This window comes from Dinoponera quadriceps, unplaced genomic scaffold (assembly GCF_001313825.1).
Source record: "Dinoponera quadriceps isolate SergipeBrazil2010 unplaced genomic scaffold, ASM131382v1 scaffold3579, whole genome shotgun sequence".
Classification (NCBI taxonomy): Eukaryota; Metazoa; Arthropoda; class Insecta; order Hymenoptera; family Formicidae; genus Dinoponera; species Dinoponera quadriceps.
The window spans coordinates 652,933-678,146 of record NW_014557637.1 but is presented as its reverse complement, the minus strand read 5'-3'; the positions used below and the strand labels follow the sequence as shown (position 1 = coordinate 678,146).

At 46.4% G+C, this 25,214-nt stretch overlaps 1 protein-coding gene across 4 annotated transcripts in view; it reads right to left on the bottom strand.

Annotated features, from left to right (window-relative positions):
- LOC106749341 (thyrotroph embryonic factor) overlaps window positions 1-25,214 on the bottom strand; it is a 99,694-nt gene that overhangs the window by 2,008 nt on the left and 72,472 nt on the right. For 3 of the 4 annotated variants that reach the window (XM_014628713.1, XM_014628710.1, XM_014628711.1), the window contains 2 exons: window positions 2,393-2,538; window positions 579-816 (listed from right to left, as the gene is read on the bottom strand). In XM_014628713.1, coding sequence (XP_014484199.1) covers window positions 579-816; window positions 2,393-2,538 — 384 coding nt within the window. The remainder of the gene's footprint in view (window positions 1-578; window positions 817-2,392; window positions 2,539-25,214) is intronic. The other variant, XM_014628712.1, reaches the window with a different exon arrangement.

The window sequence follows — 25,214 nt, the reverse complement described above, 5'->3', positions numbered from 1 at the left end:
AAATTGATTTTGTTTAAAAAAACACAGAGTCTCGTTGCAAATTCATATATTTATTCAGAATAAACTCTTATAAGGAATAACAATGAATATAACCGTGATATTTTAATGCTGACTTACTTATCAGAAGGTAGATACAAATTGTCGAAAAGGCAGGTTTCTATCAAACGAATAGACTTCTACACCTTAACTTAAATTATTGACTTATGACGAACAACAACTACTTCGACATGAGAACCTCGGGAAGAAGGCCGTGTTAAATCTATTTTAGTGGTGGATCAAATTAACAGAGTATCATGCTATTGTTTAACCTAGCGTAACCCGAAATATGTGTAACAGAATAAAATATTAAATAACGAACAAAGTACCCAAGCGTACGTATATTCGTGTGATAATATCTAAATTGAAAAGGAACGAGGAAGTATGCGTAATTGAATGCTAAAAGTGTATCTTAAAAACGAAACCGCGAAATTGTGACGCGGGCGTGAAACACTTCTCAGGATCGACATCGCGAATGAGCCGGCTAAGACGAGAAATAAAAGTAAGACGGTGCGAAGAGAGTTCAGCCTCTCTCTACTCACTGGAGTCCGCGGGAGAGGGTGGGTTCAGGGGGTCCGGCGAGCAACATTCGCTCGGCGAGGGTGACCTTTCACGCTTGGTGACCGGTTCCAAGTGGAGACCCGCTGACCCTTGATGTCCGCTGGCCTCGGTGTTGTTGATTTTATGCAGCTGGCTACCCTGCATGGCACCCTGTCCGCCGCCAGCCACACCGTCAACGGGGATGCCATTTTCGGAAAGAAACTCATCGAGATCCACGTACTACCAACAGAGGTCCGAGATGTCATTTTCCTGGCTTCTCGGAGCCTTGCCAAATTCAAGCAAGCCCTATCTTACGCCCCTGGGCGGATTAGGCGAGTCTCACACACGCGCACACTGACACACTGAAAAATGCGTTTCGTTGGATCCACCCGGCAATGAACAACCGAGCGCGTTTTGATTGAAGGCAACGAAATTGCAATTTTCGTTCTTATAACCAGGAATTCCGTTTCCTCCGACCAAAATGCTCTTGGTTGCACGTCATCGGATAGATTCAACCAAACTCATTTTTCAGTGCAAATTCCGCGAATAGTTAAAATACGTACCAGTCGTGTCGCATTTAACGACGTTTGATGCGTTAATTTCTCACATCGAAGCGTTAATCTTCTACGTGTGTTTCTTTTTAATACTTTTTTTATGGGAAGGATCGCGATTCGACAGTATCTCGCCTAGGGCCCGGGTGTTCCGCGAAGATAGGCCCTGTAGCAGTGCCGTGAAACCGGCATTGCCACGGGAAAACCGTCTGTGCTCTGCACACCGTAGCCTATGCGCTCTTTGTTTCGAAAGTCCATATAAGAACTCGCGAGAAGAACTCGCCGGCTTGCAGCGCGCTTTCGCGGAAAATATCTTTGTATTCCACACTCCGCCTCGCACTTTGTAACTTCGCCGCGCACCTTTATCGAAATTCAAGCACCGTATCAGGCAACGATGGAGAGGATGGTGAAAGTTTGCGACGATGACGGCGACGAGACGGTGAAAGATTCGCGGGGAACTCCATTCCTTCTCGAAAATCAAACCATCGGCCGATGTACGAGCGAGCGAGCGATTCAACTGCTCGGAACTAAAATAGCGGATCGTTTGCGAAATGTTATATCTCCGCAAAATATCGCTCCCTCCGGGAGAATTTTGCGTTGGAATTTTGCGTCAGAAGAAAGCGTCGCCTCTGGAAAGCGCGAGAAAAAAATTACGTAGTTCCCCGTAGCAGACAGGTTAAGCCGGATAGTTTTGCTAAAAATAATCACACGAATGGAGGAAAGAATAGCCGAAACTTCCTCGATTCCGCCGAGGCAGAACGGAGAAAGCGGCCGCCGCTATCGTCGCGATTGCATAGCGGCTTAATATTCGGCTTCCCGGTTTCTCGATCCAGGAAGGCGAATTATAACGGAGTAAGTGTTACAACGGGGCGATGCATTGGTCCGCTGCATTGATTTTCCATTCTATTACGTGTGTATATATACACCGGCTTAACTTCCGGGGGTGCGGGCGAACTTCGTCGTGCGAGTTTCCAAACGCGTTCACGAAGGCACGGGGCGAACTTTCGGCTCGCGTTATCGCGATCACGAACGGCAACGCGCGTAATCGAGGGAAAAGTGAAAGAACAGAGTCACACGGACGCAGAACACAGAGACGGTATCCATGAGTGAGTGTGTAGTTAGTGGATCGAATAGTCAAGACACACAAACAACATAAGACAAACAACATAAGACGATTAGTTTGGTTTCGAGCTTTAGTTTGTATTGAATTTTGGAATTGGGTCCAGCCAAATTCAAGGCTTACCGTATCGCGCCTTTATACATACATGATTCAATACCTTCAGGTCGGCATCGTAGGGCAGAGTTTTGTCCCAGAGATTGGGCCCGAGGAAGGCGGCCTGCGCTTCCACGTTGCCCCAGAGTTCGCCGTCAGCATCCTTCTTCTCCTCTGGTCCATCTTTACCTTGTTTCCCTGAAAATGTAATTTCGTCTCGTTAGCTTAACACGGCATTGGTCGCTCGACCTTCTCGGTAATATTCAAGGAAAGCATTGGTAATTGCGCAGGAAAAGAAGTGTTAGATTTAAGCAAATAATTACTCCAATACTTTTTAGCTTTTGAGCAATTACTCACTTGAATCTGGAACGCGAAAAATTATCACAAAGTTCCGTGAACTTCACGTTATCGCGAATTAAAAGGAATATTTTCTGGCAATATCGGTTATCTCGCACACGTGACTGCATATTGACTGACGACCGACCCGTACGTTACACATCCTCTGTGCAATGCGCTTTTCTTTCGAAACTTCCGGCATATGGTATAATGCGTTCTTTGCGAAATTCGACATGCACTCTACGACGTAGAACGATGATTTTAATTATTCCACGGATCTCGGCACTTTCCCCACGTCCTTAATATTCTTCCCAGACGAATTAGCAATGTGGCGAACGAGTAACCATTACACGTAAATATACAGGGTAAGGCAATAATTATTACCGCCTTGAATATTTTCGAAAAGTGAGAATATTTTATTAATAATTGAATGAAGACGAAAAAAGAGAGAGTTGTATTTACAGATTCACACTTGCGAAGCGATGACTATTGAATATCAATGCAATTTCTATTAGATACATTTTTGTCCTACTCTCATATTTCGAAGATATTCGAAAAATGGGAATAATTATTACTTCCTGCATAAAAAAAAAAGTTAATGACTCTTTCATAAGTATATTATGTATTATGCACCATATTTCATTATCATTCGCATAATATTCGAATCATTAAGCTGACAATCGTAACACCGTGATTAGTTGTAGTAGGCGTGATTAGTTTTTCTACCGCATTTTTCGCCACTGAAAATTCTCACGTCGACGAAACGAAGGAAAAAGAGTATAAAGATAGTCGGCAACCTTGAAGATGCTCATCCAAAAATAGTGAGCTAGTCAGGGTCATCATCTTCCATCCCACCCCTCCTCGTCCTCCTCTCTCCGTCTTCAGAGCGAGCGCGCGCGCGCGATCGCGATTTTGTCTTTTCAAATAGCCTTATAAATCTTCGCCCGGGCTCTCGATTATTCAACATTGTCCAACCAATTCATTCAACCGATAAAACGATCGAACGGCGTATGACGCGAAGAGATATGCTTTTCGCCGATTTAGCATCGGTCAGATTCAGCAAAATAATCTAGTTATTTAGATTCGTGTTGCCGCTTCGACAGTCGGCGAGTCCGGGGAGTGTTCGGGTCGACTGTCAAGGCTATGAGAACGTGCTTTGTCACGCTACGATGTTAGTTACTAAGACATTGGATGGAAATAACAAAGATTGTTGCGACGATGATGTTGATGATGACGGTAATCATGACGCTGATGATGATGATGATGATCATGACGATAATAATGGTTATGATGTTGACGAGGACGGCGACGATGGTGATGATAATAATCACGAGGATGACGACGGCGCTGGCGCGTAACGAGGATTATAATAACGACCGTCGAAAGCTTCGTCTGGTAGCGATTATAAAGATAGTTGCGGTAGAGCGAATTTAGGTGAAAATTAATGAAACTCGGGCTTCAGGCTTCGCCGAATAATTCCGTGCAAAAACATTCCGCATTTCTTCTCGGAACTACACGCGAAAAAGGATCGGTTGAATTAACGTGACGATGAACGAGCACGTTTTAGACGAGAGAGAGAGAGAGAATTTCTGGTTCCTGTGAACTAAATTCGCCGTCGTGAGCGGCAGAAATTTCGTTTCCTTCGACCGAAACACGTCCGGCTCGTTCATTGTCGCATTAAGTCAACCGATATTTCTTCTCCGGGCATCTACCGCCGAATTCGACGGTATGCTAATTCCTCGGTAACTTCGCTACTTTATTCACTTTGGTGTACCGAATCGGAGTTCAGGCCCGCGTCCGTTCTCGCGCCTACCGGCGGATCGCCGAGGTTCGCGGTTTCTGGCGTACCAATGCGCTCTATTCAACTATTGTTGCAGTCGTGCCTGTAAATTCAAGGCTACACCACAATACCGCGTCCTGTCTCGACGAGTGTGGACGTACATTCGCGTAGCAACAATCGCGTGCGATGAAACTCGAAAAAAAGAAAAATAAATAAAAGAAAAACTCTACACACCGCTGACGAGATTTTCTCGGCAACGACGAGGCGCGATCCCGAGATCGAGAAAAAGTCATTGTAGAAAGGAAAGGAAAATCCCCCGACGCGACACGAAGTCGATGAATACAGAAGAGACACTCTCGGCCGTCGATTATCGATCGGCTAGAAATAATCGGCGCTCAAGTAACGGCTGATTAAAGAAGCGGAAGGAGAGGTCGCGCGATCGAACCGATCGCCGCGGCTGGTTGCTCGTAGCATCCGTCGCCTTAGATGCTCCCGGCCGGGATTTCTCTGCAGCACACGCTGCTGGCTAAACAACTAAACAACGGCAGCCCGTAATTTGGTTCAAGGCTGCTCGTCGGCCGGTCGGCCGGCCGGCTCTGCGGAACTAATCTCGTGTTGCGAGGCGGCATTACCACCGCTGGCCGAGCGCCGAGCGCGACGGGGGGAAGCGGCGTGTCTCGTCCGACGTGGCGCGTCGGCCGCGACATAACCGGCGGGGGACACGGGGGATCTTCCTGATTTTATCCATTCATTCACTGCGAGAGCTGCATTTCCGTACCCTCTCTTGTCCGTCTTCGTTTCTCTCTCTCTCTCTCTCTCTTTGTGTCTCTCCTCCTTTTGGTCCCCTCTCTTGCGGCGACCCCGTTCGTCTGTTTACGATGACCGGCCTTTGGCGATACGCTCGCGGTTTTAGGGCTTCGCGATCTTCGTGGAAATTCCGGGAAAGGTGGTCGGAATGATCACTTGTCGCAAATTTGATTAATTCGCTTGTTAGAATAACCCACTTATTCGTGTATACAGGATGAGGTAATAACCATCGACACCTTGAATATCTTCGAAATGTGAAAGTAGGAGAGAAAAATTTATGTAGCAGAAATTGCATTGATACCAATGGTCGTCGCTTCGATATATGTAAATGTAAGTTTGTTCATCTTCATCCAGTCACTACGGGGGAATATTTTGACGAATTTATGTTTACACGGGCTCCGCTAGTGACTAACTACAGAGGAATAAAATGGGTCTTCAAGAGTCAAGTCGCGGATGTTGTAGCGGCACTTTAATTATATTGTGGGAGGATATATTGTTCAGAGTGTAATGACGCACCGGACAATCCTCCAGACAAATGTACGCGGTGAATCAACTTCTCACGCTGAACGAATCCTGAGTCCCAATTATTTTTCATGTATATATATATATATATTTACTTTTTGACGTTGTACAAAGTGATAATAATTATTGCTTCATTTTGTATAACGCGAGTTCGATAACGGAGAGTTGAAGAAAAAAATTGTGAATTTAGATGATCGTAATTACGAGCGTTCGCGAAGAAGCCCATACAGTGTAATCGATGACGCGAACGTACGGATAAATGACTCGGTAATAGCGGCTAAATATCATTAGTTGGTTCGAACTTTGCCGTTATTACTAAAAGTTGGCCATTAGAGGTAGAATATATTTGCTGCGAGATACAACTTTGTCAGCGGGAATTATCAGCACAAGTAGCTAAGATTGGTTAACTGTGCTGATTGTACCCTGTATAGACAATACGAAACACATTTATATCAATCAGCGAAGTGGTGTAAGACGAAGAACCCCCGGTGTACCCTTAGTACACTAAGGTGATTGACTCACGATCCACTTTGCTGTTGTAGCGAAACAAATCGTTGCCGCTGCATATTCATTGTGACGTTCGAATTAAAATTGAGTTGGTACGATCAAATTAGTGAATCATTCGCGATTAGAGCGGAAACAGTTTTGTTATGAGGATGGGAAAATTTTGCCGAGTGCAATTTTGCCCTCGGGACACGTTAATTTGCTATTAGTACAAAATAATGTTTCCTATATTTACTGTAATTGCGAGTGGCAATTAATATTCTCAACCAATTGTTTTATCCCCCACATAGTAACTGACGGATTTTGCTGCCGGCGAATTATTTTTCTTCGCATTAGGGTGTTCTTCAGATACGATACAACATTCAACTAAGCAAATGGCTAAATTCCCGACAAAATCAGGATATACCAACCACCTCGATGGCAGCTTCTGTTAACCCTTTCGGTACGAGCGCCGGATATATCCGGCATCCATCTGATGATCTGTGTGTACGAACACCATCTATAGTTGGTAACAGAGTATTCTATTTTACCGGCTTTTATTAGATTAAGCACAGTTCTTATTTAACGCTTAGGAAAATCTTCGTACAAAGGAGAACCGACCACGCGCTATGTGTGCATTTTCGGCGCCTCGTACAGCGGGAGTGTCACGGCGTACAGAGCGCTCGTACCGAAGGGGTTAAACAAAAGAATGAATACACTTCTCGGAAATATGAATTGAATGATTTTAGTGCGACCTGGCGAATATTTTTCGCCCCGTAGCGCCTAAATTCGAACGGCTGATAAATTTAGCTGCGATGGCGACGACTTGCGTTTTTATTTCAAAGACACTCAGCTGCCACAGTTGTATTTTAACTCGGACGGCTAATTTCTTTCTCGGGTGATGCGGTCGCGCGGGCACGCGGCACAGACTGGTCTCCAGCCGCGGCTGAGAGACACTTGCATTTCGTTAATTACGCCGATAGATAAAAGCCGCGAAGATAACGGAGTTAATTACAGGGGGGCATAAACGGGAGCGCCTATCGTAGGTATGTGTTCTATTTTTTAATGGTGCCACGGGTAAGAAAGACATTATTTACGCCGTGGTAGTGAAATAATATCAACGCGTTCCGCGCATGGCACGCACACGGGGTCTATCTTGATGCGCGATCGATAAAACGCAATATTTTTCCTTAGAAAATTGAGGAGCACACACGTTTTCACACGTTTACCATATTCATAATCCTCGATTTTCTCCCTCTTTTCTCCTCACTGAAAATCGCAGGTTCGCGGAAACAGCCGTGAAAACGCGACTCGCCGGGAAGGAGCGCGCTCGCGTCCTACGCGACACACACGGATTCCTCGCCGAGTCCTACGCGATGGTGGCATTGAGGTGAAATCCTACCACGTTTCTCACGGCCGGCCTCTCGGCGACTCTCGCGCTGATGATTGATCGGCCAGTAAATCGCCGGGACTTAAACGCGCGTTTAAAACGCCGAAAACAATAAACGCCGTCGCGCGACCAGCGCAAAACCGCTTCGTTGTTTAGATACTCGACTGAGCCCCCGCCCGTTTTTACATTACGCGGCCAGGCGACAAAACCGCAAATCTCCACGGTCTACCGCACATTCGTATCTGTCGTCGCGAGTCTATCGATTTTCGCGATCGTTGCGTCACCACCCCGTGCGCAATATCCGCGATCGAAAATCTCCATCCCGCTTCCCGGCTCTCCTTCTTCGGCGGCGCGAAATCTCGAGCTCCCTCGTTCTCTCGAAATAACATCATCCAGCCGTGTCCGTTTTACGAGGTATCATCGCCCGACTATTGGTCATAAGGAAGCGCTAATTGCGCGCGTCTCCTTCGTTTTTTCCGAGCCGCTTATCTCCCATCACGTAAATAACCGAATTAAAAAGACAACAGATCAGCGGACGCGCTCGACGATACTTAACGAGCCACCGGATCTCGCTTTTGTTGTTTTTCCTTTTTATTTCTTTTTATCCTCTTCCGCCAAAGTCGCCGGTCCCATACCGCGTCGTTTATGTAACCGACGACACGCGAGCGCGCGCAAGCCCGAGCGATGAACGAGCACGCGAGGGTGCCTCGCGCGAGCGTATTCCTGGCGTGATTCCAGCCGTCTCCCCTGAGATCATCGATAATGACCGGCCGGTCCACCGACGCATGAGCATACGTCTTCGGAGAGGGTCAATTTATTTCGACTGAGGTCGGCGTGAACGACAGTCGCGCTCACGCTTTCTCCGATTCCAGCGTGACGTCAACCTGTCCTCCCCCTCATTTTCGTCGCAATTTTCTGATAAGCCGTTGAACCACCAAAATTGGGACCGGAGCATCTGATTGGCGCGTAAATAGCACTCAATTTTTGCGGTAGGTCCCGACCGTTTTGGCGTTAATAGAGGAAGGGGGGGACCGGCTCGACAGGGGTCAAAAATCCATTTAGGTCCGCCGTAGATGGGAATTCGCACTCAACCGGCCGAGTCGAAATTTCATTTCTCGAAATGGCTCTACTAAACCTTTAATTCTGTAAACAGGAGCTAAGGTAGCATTATAGCAATATGCGAATAAAGTAATTTTACAAATCTAATGGTATAATTTAATTTAACTTTGACATTGGCGACGTCTTATATTTCCGTTTTCGCTGTTTTAACATCAAAGTGGCGTTGAAATTAAGTCTGTAGAATTAAAGGTTTCAAGAAAGAAATTAAAACAAATGCCAGTATCGCCAAAGTACGTTTGCGTTAATCTGCAAGTCATTTAAATAGGCGCGAATTATTCTTAGGAGCGTCAAAGTGGTATCAAAATTCCGACTCGAGCGGGCGGCGCTTCGTAGAGGGAGGACTCGACGTTATAAAAATTTCAGCTCACGGGGGACTCGCTCGAAGTTGAGACGGGAAATGTCGCTTGTTCCGCAAGCGCGCTTTTTCCCCGCCACAATGGCAACGCGGCGCGCCGTCGATAAACCTCCTCGTCGATCAATCGAATCTACGACACAATGGCTCGTGGGATAGGCCGCTTCGTCCGAAATAACCAGCGACCAAGGCCGCAGGAAACCTTCTCCAAACAAATGCGATTGTTTGGCTGTCGTATACTGCCGCCGCGACTCCACCGTCGCGATCTATTTCCGCGGTCGAGATTCGCGAGATCGCTGCGATACTCGCTTATAACGCCTGCTACGTCACAACACATTCCGGCGAAACCGATCGAACTTGGGCTTCCGCGGAATAATCGCGTTCAGAAATATCTGACAATTTTTCGAGGCTGCTCGCGCGAATCGAGGGGACTGAAGAGATGGCGGAAATATGGAAAGAAGATTGGAGAGGATTTTTGGGATTACACGCAGTATGGCAGGATAAATTTTTACACGGAAAAAATTCACATCAATTCAAAATTCCATATTCTCATATACGAGAAAAAATATAGAATCTTATATGAATATAAATTTGCTCACACGAAAAATTCTACATAGTTCTACTAAGACTATCATATTCTTATTATTCAAGAATAATTTTTATAAATCGGAAGGAAAAGATATTGGATAAAATGAATAATGTTTCTAAACTGATATGATTCTTAGTTTGAAGATATCATTCTTTCTCTATACATTATTTTCTCCTCTCAATTCATAAAAATTATTCTTGAATAACATGAATATATTTTTAGTGGAACTATATAGGATTTCTTCGTGTATATACTTAAGTATTAAATAACTTTTATCTTCGTATAAGATTATATATTCCTGTTCATACATAAGACTATGAAATCTTGAATTAGTATTAGCTTTTTTCTGAATATTCTACTCGTCTCTTGTGAGCGGAAAATATTTGAAAATTAGAAAGAGAGAAAGAGAGAGAGAGAGAGGTGCTCTAAATTCATCCGAGGTAACGAGGAACTAACTCGACGAGCCGCTCGGCCATCGGCGGAATGTCAGGCTCTGAAGCAGCACTTTCTTGCGGTCGGCTATACTCGGAAAGGAAAATCAGGAGGCAGCATGACGCTGAGCGCGATAGAAGGGAAGAACTTGACTTACGATCTGTAAATCTCGTGCCGTTGTCGGTGCCCCGATGATTTGTGCGTGCGGTAAGCCGCCATCATCCCTCCTGACGTACGGCCCGTAACCGGCATTAACTTAGATTCTATTAGACGCGAGGGTACCCTGCAATTGTGCGGTACACCCAGTGTACACGACGACGTTACGATCGCACGGTGAAATTGCACGGATGAAAATTTCAGCCTCGGTGCCTCGTTACATTGCATAACTCCTCGCCGGGCCGCCGGTCGCGAGTCCGGCGCTTCGCCTCTTCCGCCCGGCTCCTCTTCCACGTTCCGCACCGAGCCGAACAAGCGGAACACGCGCGCAATTCGAGTGTTGAATTCAGGTGACTCTTCCAGACGACGCTTGTCCGCGACATTGACGAGGCAGTATCAAAGAATTCGCTTGGCCTCACCGGATTTAACGCAACTGAGAAATTTTGCTCCTTAACAACCACCTGTCGGCCAGCTTTATGTCTAATTAGCGTAGATAATAACTGCAGAAATAACGTTTTGCAAAAGTTCTACACATTCATGTAGGAGTCGTATACGAGCCGGTTCGGTCATTACTGGAAAGAGACGAGATAGCAGTTCGTACTGAAATATGAATTTCATGTCACGATACCAATGCTTTAAATAGAAAAGCAGGAGACTTCGAGTTTTGGCCTATCGCTATCGGCCCAGTACTCTACACCGAAAGCAATTATAATGACTTCTCAACTATACTCTTTTCTTGACCTTAACCAAAAAAATTGTACTATGAGAGAAAGATGTTGTAGTAAAAATTACTATAAAATTTTGTAATGCTGGATTATATCGGGATTATCATCGAAATGATTATATCGGAAATATTATCGAAATTATCATAACTCCGGTATGGTCTGGCTTTACAAAGTTTTCACTACAATATTTTCTCCATGTATCAATATGCATGTAAAGTTATTATCATTGACGCTATAATAACACTTATTAGAAAATCCTCCTGACTCTAATCCTTTTCTTATGACACATATTCATGATATTATAATTACAAATGTCAAATATATTTCCCTCTCAGTGTACACCGATATATCAAATCAGTATTGGCATCTAAAACAGCTTATTAATAATCGTTACAGACCTTTCTTACTCGGGTAAGTGATAAAACATCCTGACAGTCGTAAATTATAAATGAATACTTAATTGCGCACTGAATAACCAGGCATTAACATCGATAATGTCGTTCTCCTGAAGTTGCATTAAATCAAGCTTCCGACGTAAAACGGTTCTTAGAGAACTTCGTTCTAGAGCGACGATAAAGCATTCATCTATCTACCTATCCCTCTTCGATTACCTCCGGGCCCTTCGGGGTCCCTTGAAGGTTGCGAAAATTTACCTGGAACCGCTGGTCCTCAGTATTACCTTAATATTACCCCGTCAGTGTCCGCTGAAGCGTTCGTCGAGCCGAGTCGCGAAGTTCACTCGGAATGCCGGAAGCGCGCCGATCGCTCCTCTTAACTTTGTTTTTTCCCAAAACACTTTCTCTTTTCGAGCACGCTCTAATTAGCTCCGGTGCTTCTCTAATTATAGACGCGCGCTGGCGCTCGCGATGATTACGCGCGGGGTGAAGGGACAAAGCGAGAGAGAGAGAGAGAGAGGGAGAGAGAGAGGGAAATTACGGGCACTCGAGGGGGAGAGAAGAAAAGAGAGCCGTCGCGCGACACTTTTGCAACGCGACGAATAATCATATCGTAACCGATCGCTATTTTCGTCCCGAACCACTTATGCATACCTGTACGCTATATATAGCGGCCGTAACTATATTACGCTATTATCGCACGGCGCGCGCTTCCCGACGTTTCCCACACGCGGGCTTTCCCATATAACAGCGTTAAGGAGGAGGATATTTCCTCGTTCCGCGCGAATCTATGCTCGTATAAAACGCACCGACGGTCCCGGCGGTCGAAACGGCGTTTCCTAGAAAGTTACCTCCTTCTTGCCGGCTTTGCGCCGTGCACAATGGCGCGTACGTTTATCGGTCTTATCTTTAAGTCGTTGCTTCGAGAAGCGCCTTGTGAAAATGCAGCGAAGAATTATAGTCCTGGGAGTCACGCGTGTTTTCTTAGATTTCCACCTCGCGCGCGTCCGCGTGTGCGCGTATGTACGTACGCGCGGCGCGCTATCTCTAGTCCGGACGCGACCTCATTGTCCCTATCGCTGCTTTTTAGGCGCGAGCGAAGCTAATGACTCACCGGCTTATTTCGAAATTGTCACCGTCGCCGCGGAAACGAATCTTGAATAATTATTACACCGGTGCGATCCGAAATTAGACCTTCCGCGAAATTAACGACTCGATCGGTGACTCACGTCTGCAGTGCGCCGATACGGGGAGGAATCACGGAACGGGAGTGAAATGAATGAATGAAAATAATCATGAGCGCGTACGATGACGTGTCGCGTTGCGATAACGCGTGATAATGTGTGAAACGATTTGCGCGCGTTCGATGCAACGCGAAAGCAACAGGCGATTACCCGCGAAGCCATTAGGGGAATTAAAGAATCCTTTGAAATCACATTCTCTGCTCTTTTTTCCCGAGCAAAGATCTCCGAGAGGTCGTGCATATGTATGTACGTTTGTTGCGCAAACGGCTAAACCGATTATCGCGATCGATACATCCAAAGAGCAGTCCGGCGCACAGTCGCCTTCAGCGGCAATCGAATAACGAATTCTCGTCGAGATCCGTTCGAACCGCGCGTCCCAATTAATTCCCGATTTCATTCCGGTCGAGACGCTGAAGCTCGCGGTTGTTCGTCGCCTACGAGATGCAAGTATCTCGGGTATCGTCGAGGACGTGTGTCACCGACAACGAAGATACTCGAAATTATCGCTGCTAATTGCCGAATAATCTCTAAGCTCGCGCTGAAACTAATGACTTGCCAATCTTAATATTTTTCCGCTATTTCTTTAGCGTTTCAAGACATGGCGGATTGGAGCGTAAAATATGGTAAAAAAAGAAGTCAATTTCCAGAAGCGCGATGGAATTAATAAAAATTAAAAATTAAAATTAAGTATCCCCGAAAATTGAAATTAATTTTTAGGAATTGAGAAATTAATTTCTGAAAATTAAAATTGATTTCTCATAAGAGATGGAAACGTGAAAAAAAAAATTATGAATAACGTGTAACAGTTTCGTTATTATATATTTGTATTTTATTATATTCTTATATAACAATTTTCTCGTCCGCGTTATTCGAATACTTTGAGAATTTTCCCTATATCCGCAGGCGTGTCCGTTTAACGAGCGGTACGGCTATTTCGTGGTCTGTTAGGGTCAAAAGGCGCGTGTTGCGCGCGAGCATTCCGCATTCGCACTTTCTCCAATCACCCGCGACCGATCGTCAGCGTTTGAAATCCCCGGCACGTACTGCAAGTCGGTCTGTCGAGCGCGGTCGTACGCGACGGAGGAAATAAGAAACGCGGATCGTGGATGCGAGGCGCGAGTGTTACGATCACATGTAACGGTCTAACACGCAGTGAGCCACGAAGTCGTCCTTGGCCGCTCCTCCGAGCGCTGTTAGACTCGCTGGGAGCCTCGTTTCCGATCGCTTGTCGCACGAACGTAAGAAGCGCGTCGCGTGCAACGACGAACGGTCCTTGGATTTTGCGGCCGAGATGCGTGACCCTTAAATATCTTCCTTCGATTTTCCCGACGTCCTTCGGCGCTTTCCTCGCGTGCAACCGCATTCTCCGCGCGTCTCCACGTGGAAATTGGCGGAAAATTATCCTTACTTTCGGCGTCAAACGTATCCTTCTTTTTATTCTAACCAACAAAAATACTCTGGAGAACCACTTATCCAGTAAGCGTTACTATAGCGATAATAAAGGGTGATAGTGACAGTGTTGGCCTGGAAAACTGGGAAAAATCGTGGAAATTCGTGGGAATTTAAAGCGTCAGTGAAACGTCCGGGGGAAAGATAAAAGAAAATTCGAATTCTGAACTTTACTCAGAATTCCTTCAAGCACTCTTAACTGTATTCAAATGTATTTCTTTCACCGATGCTCATTTATTTTGTTATCGCCGTCAACTTTCATTCGGGATTGTATTGTGTTACGTTTAACTTTGCATCGCTTCTAATATAACCTACCTTTCCCGCAATCTCTGCTTGTAAACGTTCAAATTTAAGACTACATATTGCTCATGGAAAATTCTCCACTGTCGTGTCCGGGAAACGTGGGAAAGTCGGGAAATTTGAAAATTCACTTCCCGTAGTAACTCTGCAATAACATACCTGTCATGTATGCTACTGCTAGTAAAACACGTCCGGTGCCGAAAATAATTCGAATTTTCCATCAATACGCGCGCGGTTCAGCGAGAAAATTCGCAATCACGCGGCGCGAGGTTTCGCGCGACGGTGGCGGAAACCCATCGCGGAATTAACAGACGGTGAATCCCGACCTAACGCACTAATGTCCGTCGTCGTCGTCGTCGTGGAATGTCAGGGGCCACCGCCGTTTCGCGCGCGGACTAACGTTGTAAATAAGCGGCGGCGAGCGGGAATTTTACAGCGGCCGTGAATGCCGCGTTTTACCGCGTGCGATCGTTTAATGCGAGTGCACGCGTGTGCGGGCTGCATATCCGGATTAAAAGCGCCGCGGATTCGCCGCGAGCCGGAGAGCGCGAATGCGCGCGCGCACACTGTGGAACGGGTATAACTTAGAGGATTCGCGACGCGGAATTAAGCGGTGCGAGGCACGCTCGTGCGCGCGCGTCGCTCGTTCGCTCTCGCGTCGCTTTATCGGTATCGGCACGACGATGACGATCGCACGGCGAGATTCATCGCCGCGCGAAAAATCAATCCTCCGCGCCGGGGATAAGACGTCTCCTCGTCAGAAGCGAGCTCGCCGATGCGCCGGTTTTCGTTAGCACATTTACCGCGCCATTTACCATTTTTTTATTCGATCGACAGACATCCGTCGCTCGTTGAATGGAAAGAAGAAGGAGGAAAGACGCGTATCATAAGGAGAAAAAAGGTCCTCTTCAATGGAAAAGAAATATTACGCGCATAATTCGGAGAAATATTTTCTCAAATTATTCCTACCATTTTACATCGAAATTCGGTAATTCATTTACAAATTAAAGTATCACCCACGTTCAAATAAATGCTCGCTATAAATTGTTAAAATACAATTAAATCCCCGTAAAAGTGTTACTCGACGCGAAAGGTTAAAAAACTGAGGTAATTACGTTCACTTGATTCTAACATTTATTTTTTCTATATAATTTACGTGAACCACATTTCGTGAGAACCTCATTCACGAGAACCACGAAATTTTAGCGGACGAACGTAAGAGAGAATACGAAATAAAGTGTAAAATATATGGAATAATTGGAGAAGGCGCAACGTATATATACGCGAGTGTCGTAACGTCTGGTAACAGTCGCTCATTGACTCGTCGCACGCCGATAGGGGGCTTTCCAGTGCGGTCGTCTCCTAACCTGGTTAGAGGATCGCGCCTTGAGACACGAGCTTGGCTGCTCGTGAAGAGTGAAACTAGGCTCGCTAGTATCCGCGTAATGCGAAAGAAAGTGAAGGAGATTTTCGCTTTCGTTGGAAAGGCGTTCTCTTCCCGTCTCCTCGGCCGCGGCGCAGAACGCGCGCGCTCTTTCTCGCCCGTTTCCTCTTTACCCGGTGACCTACTCCTGCGATAGACGACGACGACGACGTGACGACACCGTCTACACGTGTACGTGCACGCGTTAGGAACCACGCCGCTTGCGCGCGATATATATTTCTACTCGTGTCAGATTTGAAAGCGGAAAATGTCTCACGCTCGGCGACGGAACTCCTCCGCGACGAGAGTCGCGGCGTCGATACTCGACACGAATCCTCGACGAGAGAAAAGCAGAAACTCTCTCTTGCCTTTTTTCTTTTCGCAAATTCAGCTTCAAAAGCGCAACGGGAGCTTACTCGGTCGGCGCGACCAAGAATGCGGTTCCGCGTCAAAGGACGAGCGACACCGCGGTTGGGAAACGTAGCGTTTTCTCGCGTCCTACCTGTACGGCGAGACCGTCGAGCGAAATAGTGGGACGGCGAATGATATCATATACTGATCTAGATCGCGATACGTCACCCAGCGTGAGAGCAGGCGCTCGTAACGAGCTGTAGCGGAAATAGCGAGCCGCCCGGATTACGGATGTGATGCGCTCTTTTGTAGTAGCGAATTCTTGATTAGCCACATACGCACACTGCGCTCTGCGTTTAATCTTATTATCCTGAGGATAATGGGATCACCACATGCGACGAGTTTTATTTCGAATATATATTTCCGTTGTATTAATACATGTACGTTAAATAGTTCGACTTTAAGTGATGATTTAAACCTCAACACATGTCTTTAATATGTATCAGTCGCATCGCTTATTCAAATAGCAGCTTAAAATTGTAATATATGTTTACTTATTTATAAATATACAGTATATTTAATTGCAACTTTCATGTGAGTGTTATCTTAAATGCCGTTTAAACTCATTTCGAATCGAGCAGGGAGTCGCGACGGGGAGGATTTGATTATTGGCAAAATTGTAGAAGGAACGTTGTGCGCACGAAACCGACCTGTTCTCGCGGGAGAGGAGTGAAACTTTCCCGTGGAAAATGATCGAACTTCCGGTTGTACCAGTGCGACGTAAAAGCCAGACGGTGACGCAAGCGCCGGTGCTACTCTAAATGAATTAGCGGAGACGGTTCAGTCGCCTAGTCCGGATAGGTGGATGGATCGGTCACGCGGGAGGAAACGCCTAAGAATCGGCTAAGACCGCGGAAGTCCAAGCGGCTGTTTGCGTTTTCTCCCCTCCAGTCCAGCTTTCACCCTTTCCTTCACGCTCACGGCGGTACTTCCTGTCTGCATTACCGTCGCTATCACGGCGTCGTCGGCAACCTGTAGCTTCCCGATCCTACGTTAGACGATTGCACATACGTACGAACGAATGGCAAACACTTCGCGCGTGGAATTAGCATCGAATCGATTATTGGTGCCTGACAGAAGAGTAGTTAGTGGAGGTTAAGTGTCAGCCGGCCGTTAAAAATGATACTTTCAGTAGTAGTACGACGAAGAAAGTAAGGTTTCAAGCGACGTGCTGGATTTTTTCATTTCAACACGGAGAAGAAAGATTGACTGAATCGATCGATGAGGAATTTTTCGTCCTCGTGAATTACAAATTCGGTTCTCAACAACTAGAGATTCCGTTTCCTTCAACCGAAACGCCGTTTATTTCGTTCGTCGTCGCATTAATTAAAAATTCGACTTTCTTTTCGGCGAAACGTCTGCTCAAGCGTCTAATCGAGATGTTTTCTCTTACATCCGTCATTGTCTTTTACATGTCACGTCTTCGCCTTATTCATTTCTTATTATAAGCCTCAATCACGCCGGCAAAACGGTGATATCAGTTATATAGCTGATTGCCCCGCCTATTAGTTCCTCACTTTCCTATTTCCTCTTACACGGTAGAAAACATTTTATATTTGTCAAATCGGTCCCTATTAAAGTTTTTGTGTTGAATTTTTAACATACTCGCGTGCTAATTTAACATATGTTTATGTTATCACATAATTTTTTGTTACAACGATATCCAATATGTGTAAGTGTTAAAATAATACATCTTACTCCGTTGTCGATTAACATATTACGAATGTTAATGCTGTGTTAATTTTTTACATAATATTTGCATTACTTTGCAATATATTCATCTTATGTTAAATTAACACAAAATTTGCGTCAACCGTGTTGCGTTAAATTTAACACAAATTTTTTTACTGCGTACCGTTTGCACTTTTTTTCTGCTTTGTTAACTCGTCAAAGTTATTATTATTATTGTCTCGATACTAATTGTTCGTCTATTTCCACGGCCAAGCTGCGAGAAACGATCGGGCCTTCAGGAATGATATCCTCCGCTCTTATCTCTCTTCGATTTACAAGCGGGCCCTGGCCGGATATCTTTTCCTCGTTCTCCCCTCGTTCTCGCCTGGCTTTTCGTTTTCCGCGTGCGGGAACGTGTTTTAAATAGTAGTTTGATTAGAAAGTACGTGGGCGTATTTACGATGATTGCCGGCACGATAATTCCGCCATAGAAAGTTTCCCGCGCGTGTCCGCGCGCTCGCAGCTCCGTTCGGCGCGCGTTAGCATTTGAAAAGGATCCGGACACGATTTATAACTATACGCCGTGGCCGTAGATATATATTACGCGAGCAATAAACGTTCGCCGGAATATCTTCCGCGCGGCGAGGCCGTCGTCGTCGACGTGTTTATACGTTGCCGAGGAGCATATCTCCCTCTCTCTCTCTCTCTCGGATATTTCTACCTTCGACGGGCTCGCGCGGCGAGCAACTCGTCGCGCCAGTTACTCCTCCCGCGGTAATAAACAATTAAAAATAAAGAAATTCCGCGAGCGTAATCGCGCGCGGCGTAACGCGAATCGGTAACTCCGCTCACATCTCGCGGCTGTGGGAAGCCGATACCGCGCGAACAAACGCATCCGTGTGTGTCCCCGGCTATGTATCCTCCGCGAGCGAGCGAGCGATCCCGCGCGCTCGGTAACTGGTTTCGAAAGGCGCGCTCCGTGTCCTTCGGGGACACGAGGAATCGCAGCTCGTCCTTGGCCATGGAACATGGCCGTCGCGCAGTCCGCGTAACACTCGCGATCCTTTTAGGTAATTCTCCGCCGTTACGTTCCACGTAATCGACGTAATACGTTCAATCATCAGCGCGCGACTCTCGCCAGCCGGGAGTACCCGAGATCGCGCCGGCTCGATGCGTCAGAATCCCGAGTGGAGCCCTGGACTTTCTTCCGACCGTTTTCCGTCGCGTCCGAGTCGCGTTAAATCGTCGTATCCACCTTGTCTCGGTCTCAAAGCAACGTCGACACGGCCCGCCGCCATAAAAAATAAAACGGCAATCTGTACAGCCTCAATTGTCTTTTGCGCAGACGTTCGAACTTTCGTTACCTTGTATCAGCACTCTGTGACTGATCACTTCTACCTCGCTCATTTCTCGCTAATGTATTCCAGCTAAACCGTAAAATCATAACAAATGCATCTCCATCCACCTATCACCGGATGCAAAATACCGTCAACGTTGCCAGTTTGTCCGCGATAATTTATCTATATTATTTATTGAATATTGAGTATTGAGTACACACATAAAATTAGCATAAGTTCAAGATTTATTCTCTCATATATAAGCGGGAATATATGAGGTATAAATTGGCGAATTTTAATGATTATTTATGGAATCATTTACTTAGTAGCCTGTTGTTACATAATAGCGCTAATTTGCCAATATGTAACAGCCGACATTTACTATGGCACATTTTTATTTTAAGCGTTTCGAAACGTTTTCAAGGTACATTTCAGCATTTAATTGTGCTTATTTCTTCACAAACTCGAGCGTATTATCACATATATGTACATATTTCAAATTATGCAAAGTCAAACATTAATATGATGTTTGGCTAATGTGACTCCTTAAGAATTCTGATAATACGACATATTTTCCGAGGTCTTCATATGGAAGTAGTCATTCGATAAGTCGATTCCAATTTATATTTCATTGCTGCACTTCTGTCCGCACTGCTGTCCTTCTAACAGATTGCATTTTGTGACAAGTAAGTCAGTATCTGCATGAAAAATTCACGGTTGTACTCATTGTTATTCTTTCTAAGTTTAATTTAAGTGCATATATAATTTTCTAACAAAATACTCGGTCATTTGAAACCCTTTTTCAAATCTATTTTAATTGGGAGTCACATTACCATACTTATTTCTCTTCGACCCATCACACAATGTTGCCACATTTTCATAAACAACGTCCTCTGTAATAAATATTTCATAACTTCACGTCTAGAATCGATTGAATAACACTGGAACGAGTATAATCGCTCAGTTCTCATTTAAAAATATATATTCGTTGACAAAGGTTAAGGTAAATACAAATCGGATGTCATAACACCACCTTTTCCTCTACTAATTTCTTCCGTGTACGAAAAAAAAGCTCTCCCTCTTTTACAAAAAGAAACGAATGCAAAAATATCGCCCCGTATAATTCCGAGAGCCTGTAATTGTAAACGACAAATCGCGTTCACGCGATTACGTGTTCGCCGATCACGACGGGCTTCGGTGGAATTCCGTTTCCCAGGAGAAGACACCGGCTGTGCCGATTGACCGATCCGTCGAGTATATCGAGGACACGCCAACGACGGAATAGCAATCGACTATCGACGTCGTCGGTGTGGATATCTCTTCGGCACCGGGACGAAAGTGAAAGGTGACGTTTTCGTGTCGGTACGTGACTTCGCTGCTTTCGAGCGCTCGCGCTCCGGGCGCTTTTTCTAACAACACTCATTCGTTTCCTATGCTTCACCCTTTGACCCGATGAATCAGTAACGTCCGCGGGACCAGGATTTCCTCCGCGGCTCCTTCCATCTCTCGTTATTACCGGCCACGTAATTACTACATGGAATCACGCGTCGAGCGTGTTCCTGCGTACGAGGCGGCGGCACTCGCGTGTTTCACGGCCCGAACTTCCATCTTTCCTTCGAATGATAATTATAACGCGAGGTAACGATAAGTAATGCGTTATAACGCGCGGTCAATTATGAATATACATGGGCCCGTCTGCAAATGGACACGCGGGAGAACATCCGTCTTTGTGCCGATTGTATCGCGTGGAATCGATGTATGTGTGTGTACGCGTGCCCGATTAAATGTGGCAATTCTCTCTCCTTGATGCAAGCTTGCGTCGCCTCGTTTCCTGGTGACTGGTGCGAGGAGGCTGGACACGTCCTTGACAATGTAACGCGGTGTACGACGATCCGCTTCTCTTTTTCCCGAGGCCGCGCACCGGTCGCATCTCAATTATCGATGTGTTACGCCTGTCCGACATCGGCGTTGTACGACACGATTAGGTAATTGTTAGGTAACGAGAAGCGCGGCCATCGCGGGCGAAAGTTACACGCGGAAACTGACCCGGGGCAATGCGCTTGACCGCATTTCACTAGGTGGAATTCCGCGATTATTATCCTTTCGACGGTACGTCCCGGCCGCGAGAAAAAAAGAAAGCACACGACGGCGAATGATCGGCACGATCGTCGCGACGATCAACGCGAGGTCGACGCCGCGATCGCTGCGGGCGAGTGAAATTTTTTTCATTCGTCGCAATTAACGTTTGTCGGCTGTCAGAGTTGATTAGGAAACTCCGCCCATTTTGAACTTTTTGCGTGTAATTGCGTTAAACAGATTTGACTTTTCTTTATATTGACGTGAAGAGGAAAATGATCACTGGCGCATATCGAGCAGAAAACAAACCAAGGTATGGCGGAAAGATGGACATTTAGTGAAAATGTAGATATTTTTCAGCATTGGTACGCGCGCGTAACATATTTCCCTCGATATTTACGAAACAGAGTTAGTGTTCGTAGCTCTGTGTAACTTTTTCGAAAAATAAATAATACGGCATCCCAACGAAAAATGTTAATTAATTAATCTGAGTCTAATAATTTCGCTTTCCGCACTTCTAATTACGTGCTCGCTTTGCAAAATTCGTGGGAAAGTTCATGCGGAATCGGGATAAGCGAAGAATGAAAAACGAACCATTCCGGCTCGAAGTTATGTGATCGCTGCCCCGAGAAAAAAGAAAAAAACAAACCAGAACTTAGTTATACCAGACTCATTCGACTTTTTCAATTCTACTATTCTTGTTGCATCAACAACGGTTACATGCCGAAGAGAAATGTTTCCGGGAAAAATTTATTATTAGCCGGAAAGCAGCTAATAGAAAGATAGAAAACAAACCAGAATCCAGCCAGGCTGTAAACTGTACAATAACTGGATAGAAAATTATGTTTACACTGGCGAAAAATTAGCTAGAAAGCAGCCGAGCCTATCAGATCAATAAACGCCAGTGGAATAGAAGAAATTGAAGAAAACTGGCCTCGACGGGAGCGATCGATGCGTGACACCGTGACACGTGTGTGACGCTGGCGAACGTGTTAATTAAAGAGATACCTACGGCGGCGTCGATTCGCGTTCCTCGGACGGAGATCGAGTATCGTTCGTTTGGCTTATGAAACTCGAACGATTTATCGGGTGAAACGTGATGGCGAGATTAATCAGGAGCGATCGCCGCGCGGCGAGACGCGGAAGGAGGAAGGAAGAAAAAAAAGANGGGGGGGGGGGGGGGGGGGCACCCTTCGGCGACGGCCGTGGAGCTCGCGAGAGAGTTTCGCCTCCGCGCATACCGTACGCCCGCGATGAAATTAGAGGGGAACATTGGTTCCGCGTTAACGATGCAGTCAGCCGCGCGCGCATTGCGCGGCCACGCTCGCCGGACCAATTAAATTATACGGATCGATCGACGGGAGAAAGTCCGCGCGAGAGAGGACGGCAGGAGCGCGCGCGCGCGAGGAAATTCGCCGCGCGGTACGAACGTCTGCGAAGCGGCGGCTCGTCATTCGCGCGCACCTCCGCTAGCGTGCTAGCTCGCGCTTTATTACGTGGGATATGCATACACACACACACATATACATATACACTTGACGCACACGCTTTTGACGTAGTGTCGACACGTGCGCTCAGGAAGCCGCGACTGTAATTTTACAGATCATTTCCCGCGAACACGCAATTCTCCTGAAAATTACAAGGCTACGGAGAGGGCAGAGCCGCGTACACATCGGACCCTTTTCTCGCGCACGTGCGCGCCCACACACTCGCACGCGCGCGCGAACACACACACACATACCCCGCTTCGTGCGGCTTCCGGTACCGAGCGACTCCTGCGAACGTCGCGAGAGATGCACGCGGAAGGAAACGGCGGCTGGTGAGGGTTGCCTCGCGATTACCGTTATTAATGGAGACGTTGAGCCATTGAAGGAAGATGTGACATAAGTGTCGCATAGTGCACCGGTGTAGTGGCGCTTTTACCTCGAGCAACGCCGCTTGAGGGTACCGTAATCGCGCCTAATCAGGTGTTCGCTCCAATCAGCGATCACCTTACTTGGGCCCGCGCTAATAGTCGTCACTCGAGGCTTGTCTCACGTGAGCTGCTCACACTTCAGTTTCGGAATGAAATTTGAGGTCTTTTCCGGCCGACTCTTACCAGACTCGGAGAAAAATATAGCAGCGTACGCGATAACTATATGAGTTTTATATGTGGAATTAATATGTATACATAATTTAATCGATTGTTTTATAAGTATTGAATTTATATATAAGCCTGAATGGTTATAACTGTAGTTTTCTTTTTTCCTAAGTTAACTAAATATGAACCGGATAATTACAGTTATCGAGAACTACAGTTTATGCTACGTTATACCATTGAGATTTATTTGAAATAATTATAAAATAGTTTATTAAATTATATGCATTGATTCTACATACAGAACTCGCGTGGTTGCCATCTTTGTAGTCACGACGATTATATATTTTTCTTTGAGTGTTGCGTGCGTGCAGATCGTGCACGATTCGCAAGCGAAGGATCTTAGATTTAATTCTAAACTCGGATTCACGTATTTCTCACGTGAGACAAGTCTTGAGGTACGACTATCGATAGGCTCCTTATACGCCTCCACATCTCGATACGTGGAATGAAGAAAACGGGACAATTTTCCGTTCATTCAGCTGTCGTTCGATGGGAAGAAAGGTGCCGGCATCCCGGAATTGATTTCCGAGGATTGATCCGCGAATTAGACGAACGGTGAAGCCCGTTCGATTCAGGGCGGTGGATCTCTGGCATTTATCGCGACTTCGCAGCCCGGAAGCCAGCTGAGCGATCGCTTGATTCCCCCGAGGGGAAAGTGGCTCGAGCAACTTTCACTTGCTGGCAAGCCAGACCACCGCTTCGCTTCGCGGTGCCATGACAAGGGCCCTGAGCATTGTATCGCGGTGTATGCGAACAAAAAGGGGGCCTGTCCGCGTGTGCCGTTCGATATTTTCGCGCGATCGAGTCCGACACGCCGGCGAATTTCGATCACCGAGCTTGGAAAATCATGTCTCATCTCATCGTCGAACATCCTCGTCGTCTTACGCCTTTAATTCACACTCGCAGCGACTAATCGCACGAGGAAGAAAAACCGAGCGAATTGACGCGACCGATGAACGCGCTTCAGTTTGCGGAAAACAAAATGTCCGCTTCAATGGATCGGACTCGGATCTCAAGAGCCGGAAATGCCGCTTTCTTCGAAACCAAGACATTTTTGGTCCGTTCATTGCCGCGCTGATTCGATCGAACTTTTTCCCCCGGGCAGAAAAATCTCCGGTCACTCGCGAGAGGTTCGCAAAGAGTCCCGGCGAGGCTCGCCGATGAACACGGCCGCACGCGAATTCGCGCGGAACCGTTTCCACCTTGCTCGAGCCGGGCGCGCAGTTATCGCGATCTCGTAAAAATTTCCGCCTTCGTAAAAGCGCGCTTCCCGCGCGTTCTGCGCTTCGTAGTTGCGAATTCGCGCCGACTCCGGACGTCTGACACACCTTCGTCGACCTCCGATCAACGACGAGATGGATTCTCGACCGGCCGCCGAAATCGCGTGACGCGGAATCGATTAAGCCGCGCTCGCTTGTCCCGCCGCATTAGAAAGTAGTTATAGATATTCAGCTCGACAGGATAATTATTTGGCAAATCCATCGAGATCCGTTTACACACGCCGGTCCGTGTGCCCGCGCGCTCGCGCCCAGAGAAATCAGATTGTGCCAGGATGAAAGAGAAATCTGCGCTCGTAGCGGAACAGGAGGGCACGGTTTATTAAAGAACGAGGAAGAGAGAGAGAGAGAAAGATAGAGAGATAGGGAAAGAGAGAGGGACGGAGACAGAGACGTTGAAAGGAACAGACACGCGGCAGGAGAGGAGAAACAGAGATAGAGAGAAAGAGAGAGGGGGGGG